The 18,408-nt window shown below is 38.3% G+C and overlaps 1 protein-coding gene across 1 annotated transcript in view; it reads left to right on the top strand.

Moving 5' to 3' along the window:
- Positions 1-18,408, top strand: part of LOC134756100 (zwei Ig domain protein zig-8-like) — a 660,767-nt gene that overhangs the window by 635,604 nt on the left and 6,755 nt on the right. The window contains exon 5 of the mRNA XM_063692913.1: positions 14,921-15,048. Coding sequence (XP_063548983.1) covers positions 14,921-15,048 — 128 coding nt within the window. The remainder of the gene's footprint in view (positions 1-14,920; positions 15,049-18,408) is intronic.

Genomic DNA, 18,408 nt, shown 5'->3' with positions numbered 1-18,408 from the left:
TACAGCGTTCGTGGTCAACGGGTGACGGGGTTTCATAGTTTTATTTCATGAGTAACTATCGCGGTAACCGAAGACAATATTAAGTGTACCTCTTGTTAAAGTAAAATAAAATAAATCGAAACGCAATGGGTACATAATTCAAAAGTTATTAAAATTCATAGTAAAATCAAACGAGTGAGATTCAGAATATTTCCGATATAAAAGCCCCGTGTTCAAAAGTGAGGACTACCAGGAATGGACGTGCGAGCCAGTATTTAATTAATTAATTCGCGGCCGTGGCCGGTCCCGTAATCTACCTTTACTCCCTAGAGCATGGTGACAAAACAACTTATTTCATCTAACTTTAAACCCTAATATAATATAGTATAATATTAAAAATGTCGTCAAAAGTTAAGTTCGCAAATCAAAATGTAAAAATATTTTTTTCTGAATAATACAACGTCGTCTAAGCATTCATTTTTTTTTCAATTTAGGAACTCCCAAACCGGAACCACAAAAAGTGTTATTTAGTGTCATGATTGGGTTTTATAAGTATTTTATAAGATAAACAAGATCAATCTCATATATTTACTGGCCTCTGGTTACATATGACCAAATAAATCAAAATATTTTGGGGACAATCTTACACAGATCAACCTAGCCCCAAACTAAGCAATGCTTGTACTATGGGTACTAGGCGACGACATACATGCTTATCTATTTATCTATATACATAGATATCATCCATAATTTAGGAACACAATACATAATATATTATGTGACTTTCTAAAGGTAAAGGTACCTTATAGTGGTCGGCGTTAACGCCATTATTAACGACGCTCCAATAACTACTGCGGGGCTACGCATAAGCGCCTACCACACCGTCAGGTACCTTCCAGGTAGCAAAGTGACGTCAGCGACGTACAAGTGACCTGATAATGACGTCATTTATACGTCATAATGACGTAAAGGACGTCATAATGACGTCTAAATGCTACCTGGGCTTTACCCGTGAAACGTCACATATTCGTGATGAACACTTAAATAAATGCCCTTAACAGGATTCGAACCCGGAGCCTCCTGCGTAGGGCAGGGTCATTACCAACTAGACTAAGAGGCCGTTATTTCTAGGCTAAGTTAGCGAGTTTAATTTAGTGGCGGTGTTTCAGCTCATGCGTTCGATTGCTACTCCCTCAAAGCGATTTTGAGCTGTCGGAACTCAATTCAAAGTGTGTCTTTGTGAAACTTTGTGAAACGGTTGAATAGCACTACGATCCGACCGATATATCTTCCCCTACACTATTTAGTTTAGAAAGTCGATTAACGATAACGGTAACGATAAGTTATGGTTTTGATCTGGTTTTGATATGACCTTGACGATCATCTTCACGCAAACTTTCACTTCATTTTGCATGCAACAATCAACGTGAGTGATCTTCAGGTCTTATCAAAATGAGATCAAAACTATAACAAATTTTTAATTCTTAATCGGGTTTCAGTACTTGCCAATGCCAAATGTCGCAAAATTGTATTGAATGACATCATCGTACCCTTCCGGTTTGAAAAACTTTATAAGCTAACTGAACCAACATTACAGCCACTAATACCTAGGTGTGATGTTCATACTAATGAACGTTATATTTGTATATAATGTACAAATATTTACGTACAAATATAACGTTCATACTGCGTTCATATTGGTGACATAGGTGACAGTTTTGTCATAATGCGGCGTGGGAACAATAAGTATTCATGGGACGAAATTTGTACAAGGAAGGATCAAGGCTACCGAGGGCGAAGATCAGTTGTATACAATTATGTACTTTCCCATCGCACACTTCTCTCTTTAGCACAAAATACCTCCCCGCCATAGACATAGTATATACTAGTAGTTATAGACGCGCCACCGAGCGACCGGGGGTAAGAGAAAGAATATTCATATAAAATTTGGGCTTTTAATTTCGGTATTTCACCATCGCCTACCTATGATGCCACCCGGTCGGTGATAAGGACAAAGCATGGCACTATTTTCTCTTTCCTCTTATAGGAATCGCAATAAGACTATCTTTCTCTATCAAACAGTGTCAGGCCTTTGCTCCCCGCAAACCACGTAATACCTAGCTTATTTTGCACCGTTACTTTGCAGATAAATAAACTTCTTTCGCGTAAATATTTTACAGAAACTGGGTCAACCAGGTTGACCGCGGTTGTAAAAAACTTTGCTTTCGCCCGTTAACGAGTCGCATTATCTCTGATTGAGTTCGCGAACTTACTGAGATCTCCGTTCAAATCTCCGATCATCGGCTTTGGACTTGGGGCTTGAATTTTGACAGCAAAGAACTGCGGGGGAAGTAGGGTAATAACCTCACAGATACTTTGATTAGGTACTAGATTATAGAGAAAATACCTAATTAAATTGATTTTTTTAAGTAATTTCTGATTTGTTGTGAAATGCGTCGTCCTCCCCTCATCTCTTCTAAGGTCTGCCTTATGTTTTAAGGTTATACCTTTTTTATTATTTCCATCCATTTCAGCTTTACTTATACTGTATTACAGATACTAAATGACAGTTTATTTGACCGGTCTGTCAGTAGGTAGTAAAATTGGCCAATGAAATGCTATTTTAGTATCTGGAATATAAAAACAGCTATCAGAAAGCTATACACATGTTAAATTTTAGAAACATTCTAGTATTTATTTAATTTTCCATACTTCACAGGACTCATATTCTAAAAGCATTTTATCGGCGTTCAATCGCATTATGTTTACATCACGCCATTTTGCCTTTAGGTAATCCACCATTTTGGCGTGACTACACTATCAAAGCATTTTACTGGCAAGCCGAGCTACAAAGTGCAGAGCACCGCCCGACGCGCGCCCGCATTTTAACTGAAAATTACTCTGTTTGCTCACATACTCTGTGTGCACTTACAATGTATGAGATTAGAATGTTTGGTGACTTTCGTAACGCGACTGGAGGTGAATTCGGATTTTAAAAATATTATATTGATAATAATCTGATGTTCACCTTGCTTGTACTCTATTAATTCAAGAAACGGAATAAAGCTCCTATAAAATCAAGATCGCCTATTTATGATTTGGGTGCGCCTTCGAGCTGCAATAGCTATTAATTAGATCATATTAGATCGATGCTGAGTTTTGAGTTTGGGTGCAGTTGGGAATTGGGAAACTTAGGTTTAAAACAGAAAGGTCATAATGCTCTGACTTGTATTAGTGCGAGTTGGTTGTTTTCGCTGTACTGTACACCTAGTGTAAATTTAATTCGGTAGCGTGACGTGATGTCCGCGTCATTTTGTATGGGATTTTGAAGTGTCAAAACATCCCGCTTGGCGCGCTGTTTTAAGTCCCATACAAAAATAGACATAACGTAAACGCGAACGCACGTCACGCTATCGAATACCTACTACGGGTTCTAGGGGTTCGCTTTTTGTTTATGTTTTACTAACACTTAGTTTTAAATCTTAAATGTTCCATTATGGACTACTAGCTTTTGCCCGCGACTTCGTCTGCGTGGAATCAGTAACAACAGCTAGAGTAAGTTTAGCGCCTGGAGAAAGTGTAATAGCAATAATTCAATTTGGGCATAAGCTTAGTTGCTTGACATCAATTATCAGGCAACTCAATTTCACCCCCCTTTTCACTCTCTTTAGGTATGATTTCCGACATAAAAACTATCCTATGTCCTTCCCCGGGACTCAGACTATCTATATGCCAAATTTTAACTAAATCGGTTCAGCGGTTTAAGCGCGAAGAGGTAACACACAGACAGACAGACACACTTTCGCATTTATAATATTAGTATGGATTGTTGTCTTTTTTAAATAAATAAATTAAAATTAAATAGAAAGTATATAGTATACCTATATATATAAATCTGCTTTCAGATTATTATGATTATTAGTCTTATTCTTTATGTGCCAAAAGGACCTTTCCATCAGAATTTCTGTTGGAATTTCAGATAAAAAGGACCTTATTGCACTTGAAGCATAAGGACCCTTCTGTGATGGAAAGCCACATTTAAAGTTCGGACCTCATGTATCTCAGTTACTCCTCTAGCACCTGCGCTATTGAACCGTAACTTTTCCATTTCTGTTACCTAGTTGCGTTACTTTTCACTAGAAGCAGAACTTTCAACTAATGTCTTTGTCGAACGTTTTTAGGTCCCACCTAATGTGATTTTGTCTTCAGACTTATGAGACTTGAAAGGTTTGTGACATCGCCTTTTCGATTATCTGTCTTTTTCTAATTAAATAAATAAAAATAGTCGAGCTGAAGACGAGTAACTAGTGGCAGACGAGTCGTTGTAGTCAAAATTTTCAAGATTTCCAAATGGCAGGAAGTTTGGACATTTAACGCAGTTCTAATTTTACTACCTATACGTTGGAACTAGATCGTAAGAACACTTGCTCCATCTAAAGGCTGGATTCCATCGGTTTGCGTCACTGTGCGTCTGGTGCATCACACTGGTGGAATCCCGCCTTAACACATAACTCTGTCCTGTAGATTTGCCAAGGTTGGCCCAACATGGATGACTAACTTTCGCCAAATTTGAACTAGATTTAAATTCCACATTAACCGTCTAAACCTTAAACAACAGCAAACGGGTCTAAAGTTAAAGAATGCAGGTCACTGGGGGTATTTGCAATAGCTCGGGTCAAAGGCGAAGTAACAAGGTAACTGTAATTTGACGCATACTTAATAGGACCTGCAAGCGTAACAGTAAAGAAAAGGATAGGAGGAGATCATCTAGCATTTAATAGAAGTTAATATGATGTGAAAGTTTTAGAAATTGATGTGGTGGAAAAGAAAAATCAAACCAAGAAAAATATGGATGGAGTTCGTGAGACAATATGAAAAAGAAGGGAATGATTACAAGCTACGAAGAGGTATCTAGTGACGAAAAATGCTTCGGATCTCTCTTATAATTGGTATGGACAAGAGATGATGATGAACGAAATAAAAGGCAAATTTGCCTTGCCACTACTGGCCTTTCCAAATAAAACATCAAAAGTAAAAAAAAAAAGGATTTATTTGTTCAACATAGGTAAGGTACATAAGTACAGGTCTCACATAATCACATCTTCTTCTTCTTCCTCGCGTTATCCCGGCATTTTGCCACGGCTCCTGGGAGCCTGGGGTCCGCTTGACTAATCCTAAGAATTGACGTAGGCACTAGTTTTTACGAAAGCGACTGTCATCTGACCTTCCAACCCAGAGGGTGAACTAGGCCTTGTTAGGATCAGTCCGGTTTCCTCACGATGTTTTCCTTCACCGAAAAGCGACTGGTAAATATCAAATGATATTTCGTACATAAGTTCCGAAAAACTCATTTGTACGAGCCGGGGTTTGAACCCGCGACCTCCGGATTGAAAGTCGCACGCTCTTACCGCTAGGCCACCAGCGCTTCACATAATCACATAATAACATAAAAAACTTTTCAAAATATTGATTTCAACGTTTACGATGATCATATTTTTCCAAATGGGACTTGATACTATTGTTACGTTTCTGGTCGCGATACAGCTGTCTTAAAACGTCGGTGTAAAAATCTGAAATCATGGTGCAGAAACCTGTACTTATACATCTGCAAAGAAATTCACAAGCAATGCAAAACGTATAGGCTGGCGATGAATTTTGCATCTTTCCAAATCTGTATATTGCGGAATACTAAATAGTTAAATTTTTTGTTGGTCGTTCATTCGGACAAGATCCAAGCTAATTAATGTAATTAACGAATCTAACGCGATAAAATTTCATTATTTTACCTTTTTTTTGACGTTTCAGCTAGGTTGCACTAGCTGTAGTCACGGAAACATCGAAAAAAATGGTAAAATAATGAAATTTTATCGCGTTACACCCGTTAATGACATTAACTATGTGTACAAATCGTGAGAGTTTAAAGTGTTATAAGATCCAAGCTCTCAAATAATGATGGGGAACCACAATAGCCGAATCGCACCCACCGAAATTGTTGCTTAATTTATTTGTGCCGTCCTTTATAATGGAGATTTATCGAACGAATTTAATTAAGTTGCGGCTGCACTTATCTGGCAGGGCGGGATAAACCTTTCAATGATAAAAGAGCTGTATAGTTACATGAGTTTTGTGCTGTTAATGCCTTTCTTAGTTTGGCCGGGTTATAATGTGGCATCGACTCTATTAGGGCGAGGCCATGATGCATCGGCGAATTATGCCAAGCTCTGATGAAATCTCGCTGGTAGATTTATTGATGTTCATTGGAAAATCCTGTTTAATTCTGTTGGATAGAATCAGGTTCATCCGGCCTCTTTTACCACCACGATTGTGCCACAAGGATGCCTTTGCCTTATGTATTAATAATTTTGAATTTTTATGTACAGTCAGAATTAATGAGCCAAAAATATCTGCCATCCTGGAAGACCTTTCCAAATATATATCTACAGATATACAGTGTGGAAAAAATTAATGGGCCCTGGAGGGAAAGTGCCTTAAAACCTTAAGTTAACTCATTTTACTAAAAGGAAACATTCTTTTATTTTTAAAAAGAATCTGCATTCAAAGATTTTTTTTAAATTCGCTTGCCTCGCCCGGGAATCGCACCAACTACAATTTCCAAAATATAAACGCTATTTTATTCTACTATTCGACACAGTTAATGTTAATGATAACATTTCTCCGAATACCTTACTTCAAAAACCAAGTTCAACCGATGCTCAGTTAAGAGTGATGTTAGAACATTTTCAGAAAGATAAATAAAACATAATACTAAAGAAATACTACACCGAAACTGGGCTAAATGAGCGCCTAAGCGCCCGGGGTCTTAACCGCACATTTAGTATTTCACCAGCTCATTTTTAGGCTAGGTTAAGTATGCTACTCAATTAAATACATGCCACATTTATATCTTTGGTTAAATGGATTAAGTTAATCGCCTTAGTAAATCAGCCTAGTCCTAATACAACAGCAAACCGTGTAAGCCCGCGGTGTCTGACCGACGGCAATAAACGAGTAGCAATGAGCTAAAGTTTTTTTTTTTAATTGGCCTGCGGAACAGTTGGCCAGTTTTTATTTTATTTTGGACTCAACGCCTGCGCGATGACTGCTGTTCCTCCGTCCCTGATGACTTTTACAGCAGGATTAGCATTCATATATTTTTTGCGCGAGATAGAAGTCGTTAGCTAGTGACTTTCTTGCCACCGGTCAGACAGCTGCCAAATAGCTTTAGTAAATCAACAGCCTGCTCGGAATAAAACAAACCGGGTAACCTATTCCCATTGCTTGCAGCACACAATGTTGAGAAATCCTGTCTAAGTCCAACAGTGGTCTTTCAACTGACAAAATGTGATGATGATATTTGTCTTAGGTTTGTTCATGAGTTCCGATCGATCGAGGTCGGAGAGGATTCGGAGAACGCAGCGAGACACTCCCATTTTGGACTTATGACTATATGCGCACAATTTTTGTTTTGAGTCTATGGCCAACAGTGGTCTTTCATTTTCACTTATGATGGTATAGTTGTCGTAGTTCTAGAAAATACGGGTTTGTTAAAATACTCTGATGTGCGGCCGACACGCATAGTGGAAGAATGCCATACTTGTGGTCGGACATGAGAATTTTCAGTATTTCGACGATAACTTTTTATTGTCCTAAGTCCTAACACAAATCTATGAAATTTAGTAAGGATCTTGGGAATTTGTTCGGGACTATCCCTCCCAAATATATCATTGAAATACAGAAAATTCTCATGACCAACCAGCATGGCGTTGTAGCACTGTGCGTGTGCGACCGATCTGAGTACTTTGACAAACCCAAAACTTCTAGAACTAAGGCAACTACCATCATAAGTTGAAAGACAACTGTTGTACATAGACTCACTTACAAGAAATTGTGCGCATATTGTCATAAGTCCTAGATGGGAGCCTCTCGCTGCGTTCTCCGAATCCTCTTCGACCTCGATCGATCGGAGGACTTCGACTCAAGAACTTTACCAACAGCCCAGTTATAGTTTTGTGCCGGTTTTGATACAATCTTTAAGATAGCTTACGTTGATTGGTGCAAACGAAATAAAGTAAAAGTCGTGAGATGCGTGCCATTCACCAAGACGATCGTCACTATTCTCAAGCTTGCTATTCACATTTTTTGACAATCGTATTATGACCTAAAAAAGCACTATAATTTTCAAAAACTCTGCTGGCTGAACCAACTACACCTTAAGCGGGCAAGCCGGCAACCAGCCGATTAAGCCGACCGCTAATGCTGCAATTAAGCCGCCGCAGCTAAGTGAGCCGGCTGAACTGGGCCGGAACGAAGGCTTACAAACCTAAGTCTAGGCTTCAAGTCTTCATATAAAATGTGTCTTTCGGGTAACTTAAAGGGCTGCAACCGTGCAATGATCGTTTGCAGGATCAGGTTCCAATGCTAAAGACAACCAAAAAAGCCCGTAAGACGGAATTAAGTAGACACATATTACCTATAGGGCAATTTTTTTTTCACCTCAGCAGCTCGAACAAGCCTACTTTCGTCACTCCCTGGAGTGAGGAAAGTGCGACTTTCCTCACTCCAGGGAGTGAAACAATACAGTAGCTTTTTAATTTAATGAAGGCCATGAACTTCATACTTTTATTACATTTTTTTTATGGTACGGTACGGTACGGGACGGGACGGTACGGTACGGTCCGGTCCTAACTGATTTTTCGGTCCGGTCCGGTCCGGTCCTAACTGATTTTTCGGTCCGGTCCGGTCCGGTCTCGTATCGTGTCTTATCGTATCGTACATATTATAATACTTTTTTTTTCTGTTTATTCTGCGTAATTCGAAATACATTTTAACCTTTAATATGTTCTCACTACTGAGGTGAAAAATTATGTGTGCAACACGAGAGCAAAGTTATTTTACATCTCGTGTTTTTGACTCCCTCGCTACGCTCAAGATTCCACCTTAGAATCACTCGTGATTCAATTATAGAATCTTTCGCTTTCTCGGGACTCAAAATAAACACTCGCAAGAAAAACCAACTTTCCTCTCTTGTTGCACAAATAACTATTATATATTTCATTATCAAATCATTATTGTGTACGGTTTCAACTGTGGTTACTCATAGATTACGTCTAAATGTCTGCCAAATTAAACCAGTTTGACAGCACTGGCTTCCCTCGAATCTTCAAGTGCTTCAATTCCAACCCTAGGCACATGAGGCCTTGGTAACTTTTTCTTTCATACATGACATCTCTTGAGTCGCAAAAATTACTGAGGAATAATTTAAAAGTTTTCTGTGACCTACATATTCATCCCGGTAAGGGTTGAAAAATCCCCATAGTTATGCACAAAAGGTGATATGGTTAACTGCCCTGTGTTGTATGTGTGGGGGCTGGCAACGTGTCAAAGAAAGTGCAATCCACGGTTCGTTAGGGTCAGCGCGCAATGGCGCTATTCAACACGTTTTAATGCCAGCTACATTGCTTGCAACAATACGCTTTATTAGGTGCAGGGTGGATAAATATAGGAAATTACGGAAAAAGATCTCGAAGGAAAAAACACAGAAAACAATTTGCCATATCCGTCACTGAGCATCTGGACTGGAGTTTGTGACTGTACATTTTCTGTTATATCTATAAAAAAAAGACAGCACCCTTAAGTCATTTTAGCATTCGCTCTAGTTGCTTTCTCGGTTGCTCCAGAGTCCGTAGTCCACTCAGCTCCCTAACGCCAATAATTGCCACGGGCACTAGTTTCTGCGAATAAGACGGTCATCTGACCCAGTTTAGGGAGAACCTTTTAATTATGACTCATTAAAGCCCTTTCAGTTAACATATTGGTATAATGTTCACTTAATCTATGCTTAGAACTAAAAATTAAGTTATGTCATTAAAACATCTCGAATAGAGCCTCAGCCGCTAACGATCCCTAGGATCACGCAACAGTGGACGTCGAACACTTCGCAAGTTCGCTTGAATTCAAACTTTAATCAAACGAAATAAGACCGTGTTTGGAATGACTGGATAAATAAGCCAGATATACGAGTAAACTTGGAGTAAAGACACAACGCTTCCAACGTTTGATGCTGTGCAGTCTTGTTTTGTCAATTATTTCTTAATTATCCTCTTGGATTTAAAGTTGTTTGAAACTTGCATATGGGCCATTTTTAGGGTTCCGTACCGAAAGGGTAAAAACAGTACCCTTTTACTAAGACTCCGCTGTCTGTCTGTCCGTTTGTCACCAGGCTGTATCTCAAGAACCGTGATAGATAGACAGTTGAAATTTTCACAGATGATGTATTCCTGTTGCCGCTATAACAACAAATACTAAAAAGTACGGAACCCTCGGTGGGCGAGTCCGACTCGCACTTGTCCGGTTTTTTTATTATAATTAATGTCGTTACCGGGTCTTACGCGACGTAATTTATTCATTCATTATTTTACCTTTTTTCCCGACGTTAAAGCTAGGTTGCACTAGCTGTGGTCTTCCGTGCCCGTCACCGCAGTTACGAACTACTACCAACTAGTGAGCTTCCTAATTTAGGTTGCGGTTCGATTTGTTTGGACACCGCTGGTTGCGGGATTACAATTAACTAATAGTTACAGACAACAATGTACTTTAATCAATATACATGCCGGCGGCTGATCGTAAAGTCCCTGTGTAATGTTTTGACGGCAGTCGCATTAAACCAAGGTTCGGTAGGTTGCTTCAAACTGTCCAGAAATAGGAGCCCCGCGGAGCCTGCGTGGCGTTCTGAGGGGCTAAAACTTCTTTACTTCAAGATCATTAACAATTAGCCTCATGCATGAAGTTTATATTTGAACGAAATATGTTTTATTCGGATGTTTGTTACCGTTATATCATGTTACAAATGCATTTCCGTTTTTAAATTACCATTTAATTACTTAAAATTATAAATAAAAAGTACAAAAATTTACCCGCGAAAAGCTTGTGAGCGAAACGCTCGAAACGCCACGTGACGTCACGCGTTCGACAGATTAGTGTCATTAGTAGCAAACGTCAGTTGGGCCGCCCAACGTGTGACGTCATCACGCTCTGTCGAATTCGCGCCAAAAATTATGAGCGTTTCAACCGCTCAAAATTTTTCAACATTTTAAATATTTTTTAATAAAGTAATGTTAAGGTATAAATTATGAATCCAAAAATAAAAATAAATTCATGCATGGAGCTAATTATTTGAGATTCGGAGATTAAAGATACGCGAATGACTAACGTTTCCTTGTTCGTCCTATTTAAGTAATTTCACCTGACACATTGACAGTCTGCAAAGTTGAATAAAGCCATCATTGTACGTTTAAAGCTAATCTGTTTGTAAGCTTTTGTTAAATGCGAACCGTACTTAATCTGCAGGATTTAAAACGCAATAATACACTTGTTTAATCCACCCATTAAGCTGCTACCACTTTGTAATGGAATGGAGATGTATGGAGAATGTTTACGGGTCGTTAATAGTCATGGCAGCTACAAAACGCAGGAGCCAGCAATGTGAGATTTTGCGGCTAAATTAAGATGCAGTGAATGTGAGTAAGTATTTATTTTTCTTCCCGCAAGATCGCCGAAAAGTCGTTAAACTGTCCCTCCACTTCTTCCTCTTAGTACTTTCGTACTAAACCGCATCCCCTATTACATCCTCTAAGGAGAAAATTTTCGGATTTCAAAGTATTTTATGTCATTTTCCAGGTTATACAAATTTCAGCGTTTTTGCTTGAAGGACGAACAAACATCCAGACAAACTATTACTTACAACTATAACTTTCACAAGTAATAACTTTTACGTACAATTTTTTTTTTTCGAATTTTTAAAAAGTAGCAATGGAGAATTTTCAAATATAAGGATCTTATATTAGAAAATTCTCCATTTCATATTCGTTCGAACACTGTTTTTTTTTTTTCGAAAACTTCAATTCCTTTTACGACAGTCTGATAGGCATCATCATTTTCCGTCGTCTTGGTATAAAAAATAAGTCTATTGTTTCCCATAAAGTTTTAAGTCAATGTATTATTTGTCCGCATTTTCGTTAGTCATAATATTTGGTTCAGAAACGCGTAACTTTTCAGGATTGCCATAAAACAAATCTAACCTAACCTATCCTATTTACACGTTAACCTTACGAAAATCCTGAAAAATTAACGGTTTCAGTTTTAGGACTAATGATAATATGACAAACAATACATTATGACATAAAACTTTTTGCCAAACAAAGGGACCCCATAAAAATATCTCGCCGTGACTCATTTCCTCAGAAAACATCAGTCCTTGGTTCACCAAGTTGTGTCGTATAAAACAAGCAGATAGAACGCCGAGATTTAATTAGACAACGTCATTTAAGTCGCTTGTAACGCCGTCACCTCATCCATTCGAGATCTTCAGCTAGTGTTGGTTACAACTCGAGATGAGTTTATTTTGAAAAACTCGAGGGAGTTTTACAAGACGTTTGCACTTGAAAGTTTTCCAAATTTTTACCCCTACGCATCTGTTTAAGTAGCGTCAGCCAAAATGACTCAACGCTCAAACCTTTAAAAGACGTCGTTGTCAGTTTTAAATTTAATGTAAACAATCATCGCTTTTCAAGAACGTTGTGTGCGTGTGTATATAATGACATAATTCGTCTTTTTAACCCCTTACTGCATGAAATAAAAAATTTGAACTTTAATAACTGTCAATAGAGTTGAATATCATATCCGCCGCCGTTGGCTTCGTATGCGGCAAGGGGTTAAGAAATTATCAAGTAAATGTCATTCCCATTTTGTATCCTTATTTACCCCGCCATCCCTGTTAACACCGGCTGATTAATGGACTTCAAGATATTGGTTCAACCTAGCCCCGAACACATCAGACAACATACGTATAATGTCTAAATGACGTACTTTTTAAATTAATTTATTATATGTAATTGATTCGTGTGAAGTGTGAGAACTCAAAAGGTTTGAGTTTTCTTCATCACTATCTTTAGCCCGCGTTCAACTTAAAACTTTATTAGCATTTCCTCCACTAACTAAGCTTTATTGTTCACTGCACTAATGGCTTACTTCGAAAATCCCCCTCACACATTCGAATTCCCACCTTAACAATTTAGCGGAGAGTACATTTTGCATCTGTGACAATATTTCGCGCTTAAGCCAAAGTAAACCCTGCTCTATATAGTGACGCTTACAACTGGTGTTGTATTGTAAGGGTTGTAGCTGCAATAATCTGCATTCTTAATACAAGTGTTGAAAGTCTGCATTAGTGATGGGCAGGAATATTTGGAAGTTGCCGGCGATAAAGCAATAGACAAAATTGCAAATAAGCAGACAAAAAAGGTGCGTGTTACTTATTTTTATGAAATCACATCCACATACGATCGGTTTCTAAATGATTTTTGCTTTACCTTGCCATTCTCGCAGCGATTAACAAGCTTTTATAATTTAGCATACATTTTTATCAAGTTTTAAATAAACGTAAAGTTCAAATGACGCCCTTTGGCGCCAATTGGACACATTGACAGTTGGTAGATGTCATTGATGTCAAATAATATAAAGATTCGTGCCCCTGATAGTTTATTGATCCCTATATCTGTCATGGACGTGATCCACATCACATCTTACACAATTACTTTAGATCCGTCTGAAATAAGTTTTCCATGTTGGAAAAGATTTTTATACTTTTTGAACAGACCTTAATGAACTTTTCCATGATGGAAAAGATTTTTATACTTTTTGAACAGATTTTTTTCCGTGGGAATTTTCCCGGGAACGAAAACATTTACAACTCGACACTAGGCTGCATCAGCAAAACTCAACGCGCAAAAGTGTCGTTTTGTCTATAAATTTGAAAAAGTGATCGTGGTCGGAAAGTGCAAGGCGAAAGACTTAAAGGCTACTCACCAACTTGGTGGCCAAATTAAGAATGCCACCTTAGATACTTGTAAACACCATCAATCTGTGAGGGCTACGTGAGATCGACACTGATGAAGACAAATCACAGACCAAAGACGAGAAGTTTTGACCCATCTAAAATACATAGATTTTTCCGTAATGCTTTATTTAATGTTGTAACTGTTCCCGTGGGAACTTTCCCGGGAACGAGAACATAACTCGACACCACTAGTCTGCGTCAGCAAAACTCAACGCGGCAAGAGTGTCGTTTTGTCCCCCTTAAATATTTAACAGCTGCGATAAATTCTAGCTTTGTAGTTTGAATTAAAATTTGATCTCTAGCTTGTGGAAGGTTTAGCATTTTGCATATTTTAGAGAGTTGCCTCCATTAAATAGGTGAAGACAGAGGTCCACACAATTCATGTAAATTGTATCTACCTTTTAACCTTTACTGTTTTGATAAATGTTACCTCGACCAATTTTTTATGGCATTCCTTCTTGGGGGGTCGATTCTAATTTAACAATATGTTATGGTTTTGAACTGGTTTTGATACGATCTTAACGATCGTCTCGGTCTTAATGACTGGTATTCTCACGCACGGTTTCCACTTCATTTTGCCTTTCAGCATGAGCTGTTTCAATGTCGTAACAAGATCAAAACCGTACCAAATTGTGGAATCTGAATGGGACTCCGGGTTCCCAACCAGTAGACCCGGGAACCATTCTTATTCTGAAATTCATTCTTATTTCATTCTCATTGTGTCTACTTGAATAGCCACAAATTAAAATATTTTCACAGAAAATAATTTAATTTGCTCTTAGAGCATTCTTATTCTGTTCAAAATAAGGTCTTTCTGTGACCTCGGTCATCCTTCCGTATGATTGTATTTCATTTTCTTAAGCATTTTCGTGTGCGGACGCACTGCCAAATTATAATAAAATGACATCATTTGGATCACAGTATTCACATTTCGGATCGGCCTCAGGGATCGAAAGCGCTCACGAAATAACACAAAATCTAACCTAATACCATACATACTGTTTTGGAATTGTTTAGAGTTGTTCTCATGACTTTTTTTTGTTACAGTGCCATCAGCACGCATCCTAGGCGGGCCGGATCTGCACGTGGACATGGGATCCACCATCAACCTGACCTGCCTCATTCAGTTCAGTCCTGAGCCACCAGCCTATATCTTCTGGTACCACGAGGACGAGGTGAGTGCTCAATACCGACCTGGGGGCCTAGAGGACAAAACGAAAAGAAAATAGTATCGCGATGACAGATGCTACGAAAAGTTACGTGACTCTTTGTTGTAAACTTGCCTAGGTCCACTGAAAATTTTGTGTTGGAAAAAAAACTATGATAACTTTTTTCCAGATTTAAATACTTTTAAGGCCAATCAAATTAGATACATAAAAAAACGTATGAGGAATTATTTACCAGCCAGCTGGAAATCATTTTAATACCTTCATTTGGTCCTAAATGCGTGTAATCCGAGTTTGCGCAATCCCAGGAGGTGGGCATAAATTTAATTTGGTGTACCTACTAGTCATTATTAGTGCCAAGGTGAGAGACTAGAACCATGTTAATAAACAAAGCGCCAGTATCGTTAAGTGGTATTGGAGTGCTGATATTTAAAATATTTTGTTGCTATGATGGTTCAATTCTCCCACCTGTTTATCAAAAGCTTGTAACTTGCAATACAAGCGGATGTCACTTTTTGACAACTTTAGTTAGAAAGGGACTTTCACTTGTATTACAACTTTTAATACAAGTGGAAGTCCCTTTCTAACAAAAGTTGTCAAAAAGTGACATCCGCTTGTATTACAAGTCGAGGTGTTCATAATGATCATGACGCAACCTTATTGTTAAAAAAATAAGAGCGTGTCAAGGTAATTTTGAACACCTCGCCCGCTTAGCAACCTCTGCTGCTGACTGTACAATAAGTCCTAACGTGTTATTAGAAAAGGATAAAATATATCTGATCAATCTTAAGGTAACACTCACATGGCAACTGCAGCTACATAGTACATAACTGTTGCGACATTAGTGCTGCGGCTTTGACGCGGCCGCTGTATCTGTAAATTTCCTTGCTAAAATGAGTGATGGATTGACGGTTATAATCGCGGCAGTACTTAATGCGGCGGGGTCACCCATTTTACCAAGGAAATTGACAGTGCTCGGTCAAGGCCGCAGCAGTAATGCAGTTACAATTGCCATCCGAACGTCGTAACTCTACTAATTTTGAGTGCAGAAGAAAACGTCACAAACTGAAATATGAAATAGGCTTATGTCGCCAGTCCTGACGATAGAAAAGCACAGCAGTGTAAAAATCAAGTGGTTTCGAATGGTTCTACTTCACAGAGGTGCTCTCACTCGTACTGTTGTTGATGCTGGCAGACTTCCAACTGGACTGAGTCAGAGTCAGCATCAAAGATATGTTGATAGGTACATAATGGGTTCACCAGTTCTAAGTAAGAAATTTGCAGTATGGCGTTAAAAAGAAAGAAAGTTCGTGTCGAAGAATATTTTGGAAATTTTCACTATATTAGGTATAGAAATTCATACAAGTATTAGAAACTTTTAAATGTAACTACTGGCACACTTGGCTTGGGAATGGCGGTACCTCCAGGCACAATCGAGATGACAAGTTCTAAAAAATTCAGCACTAAATAAGACATTTATAGTGGTTTACATACAGATGTATTGCATAATTATTTTCCATCGTTTTTTCACGGAGACGTACGAACGTGTCTTGCTGTTTCAGTTAGTCTCGGTACCAAAAGTAGTGAGTTGGACAGAAGTAGCATGACAAATACGAACGTTTCCGAGAAAATACGATGGAAAACAATTAAGCACTACATCTGTAGCTACTTGTATCTCAAAAAATATGTACTCATATTTTGTACCTTGAACATTTCTTAATATTTTTCCTAATTGACAGATTTCAGTACACTCTTTGTCTACAATTCCAATCACTTCTCCCGACAAAGGCCTCGTTTCCATTAAATTAAGCCTAATTGTTTTCCACGGCGCGCCTTTCATTTCCATTAAGAAAGGAAGATGTTTCATTGTCCAGACCAAGGGTTCGTCAGACTTCAAACTATTTTATTACAAGCTTTTGTTTGACTTGCCCTGTTATAGTATGTAAGTTAGTGAGTGTGAGTCAAATCTTGGAAGCTAAATTTGACCCAATCCCCGATTTCCAATTGAGCTGAAATTTTGCATACATAGGCTACCCCGTCACGCTCACGCCTGTGAATTTATCGAGTATAATTATGCAAAATAAAATATCCCAAGTTCCCAAGTACCAACCAAACTAAAAGTTTACATAATTTACGTTCAACTGTCTTCAAGTCCGCTATATTATTATATAAGCTACGAAAAGGAATCATTTATCTGCATTTATCCTAGCATATATTACCAAAGTTGTTCATTCCGTGCCAGCCATTCCAATTCTTCCAAGACTCGAAAGAACATCGATTGTAAGAGTGGTCTCCAATTCCATATAGCTCTTAAAGATCTCAAGGTCATACTGGTTAGACTTACCGTGCCAACGATTCCAATCCTTGCCGAGAGAGTCGAAAGAACATCGAATATATAACTAGTCTCCGATTACGTATAGTTGTTAAAGATCTCAAGGTCATATTATACTGGTTAGAGTAAATCTGAAGCCAATGAAATACATGGACAGCACTGGAGGTCGTAAAATTACTGGCGACGCCATTAAGAGGCTTATAGAGGTGATATTTTATGCGCAATCGAACTGAACCACCGAGATATGAATTAGGTTCTCATGAACATAAATGCTAGTGTTAATTGTTGAAATGTCACTGAATTGGTCCTTGGAAAACCCAACTCAACTCCAGAATCGAGATGAGTTATAGGCGTTTCAAAATTAAAGCGCTTAAATTGTACAAATTGTACAATTGCTCTTTGTCTTGCAAGCGAGAAATGTGCACGTACGAGCTATGGGGCTATGGCACACAACGCGTCGTTCGTTACATCTAATATTTTAAGCTTATATAAAGCCATTTTTCGTAATAATCGGATTTTCTACAATTCTAAATACCTAAACGTCTTCATTTAATAGATCCTGGAAAACCACCGAATCCTACAGTTGTATATGAAAGGTGTAATATTTATACCTTGAATACAACACGATGCCGTTTTTTATACCACATGAAAGAAGAAAGAAAATTCATTTATTAAACGCCACAACATAGTACATAAAAAAAGAAAGGCATGCAGACAAAAAAATACATTTGGACGCTAAATAGGATCCCCACTCAGCATAATGCGCGGCAATCCGTGGCGCTGGTTTTCTGTGGGGACCTGACTTAATCTAAATTTAATCGCGACACGTACGCCAACGACACAAAAATAAATAAATTAACATTGACATAAAAACACAAATATTGTACATGCGCGTAGCCGTTTCAAAAATCTCTTCACTCCAATTTTGAAGAACCCTAATCATATTATTGTCGTAAACTTGCAACATTTAAATTGTTAATAAGAAACAATCCCGTTTAATTAGACTTTGTTCCGAGGCGCGAATTTGGGGACGGCGT

The sequence above is a fragment of the Cydia strobilella genome, chromosome 3 (genome assembly GCF_947568885.1).
Source record: "Cydia strobilella chromosome 3, ilCydStro3.1, whole genome shotgun sequence".
NCBI lineage: Eukaryota > Metazoa > Arthropoda > Insecta > Lepidoptera > Tortricidae > Cydia > Cydia strobilella.
Note: the sequence above shows the minus strand (reverse complement) of the source record. Positions and strands in the feature narration are given on the sequence as shown.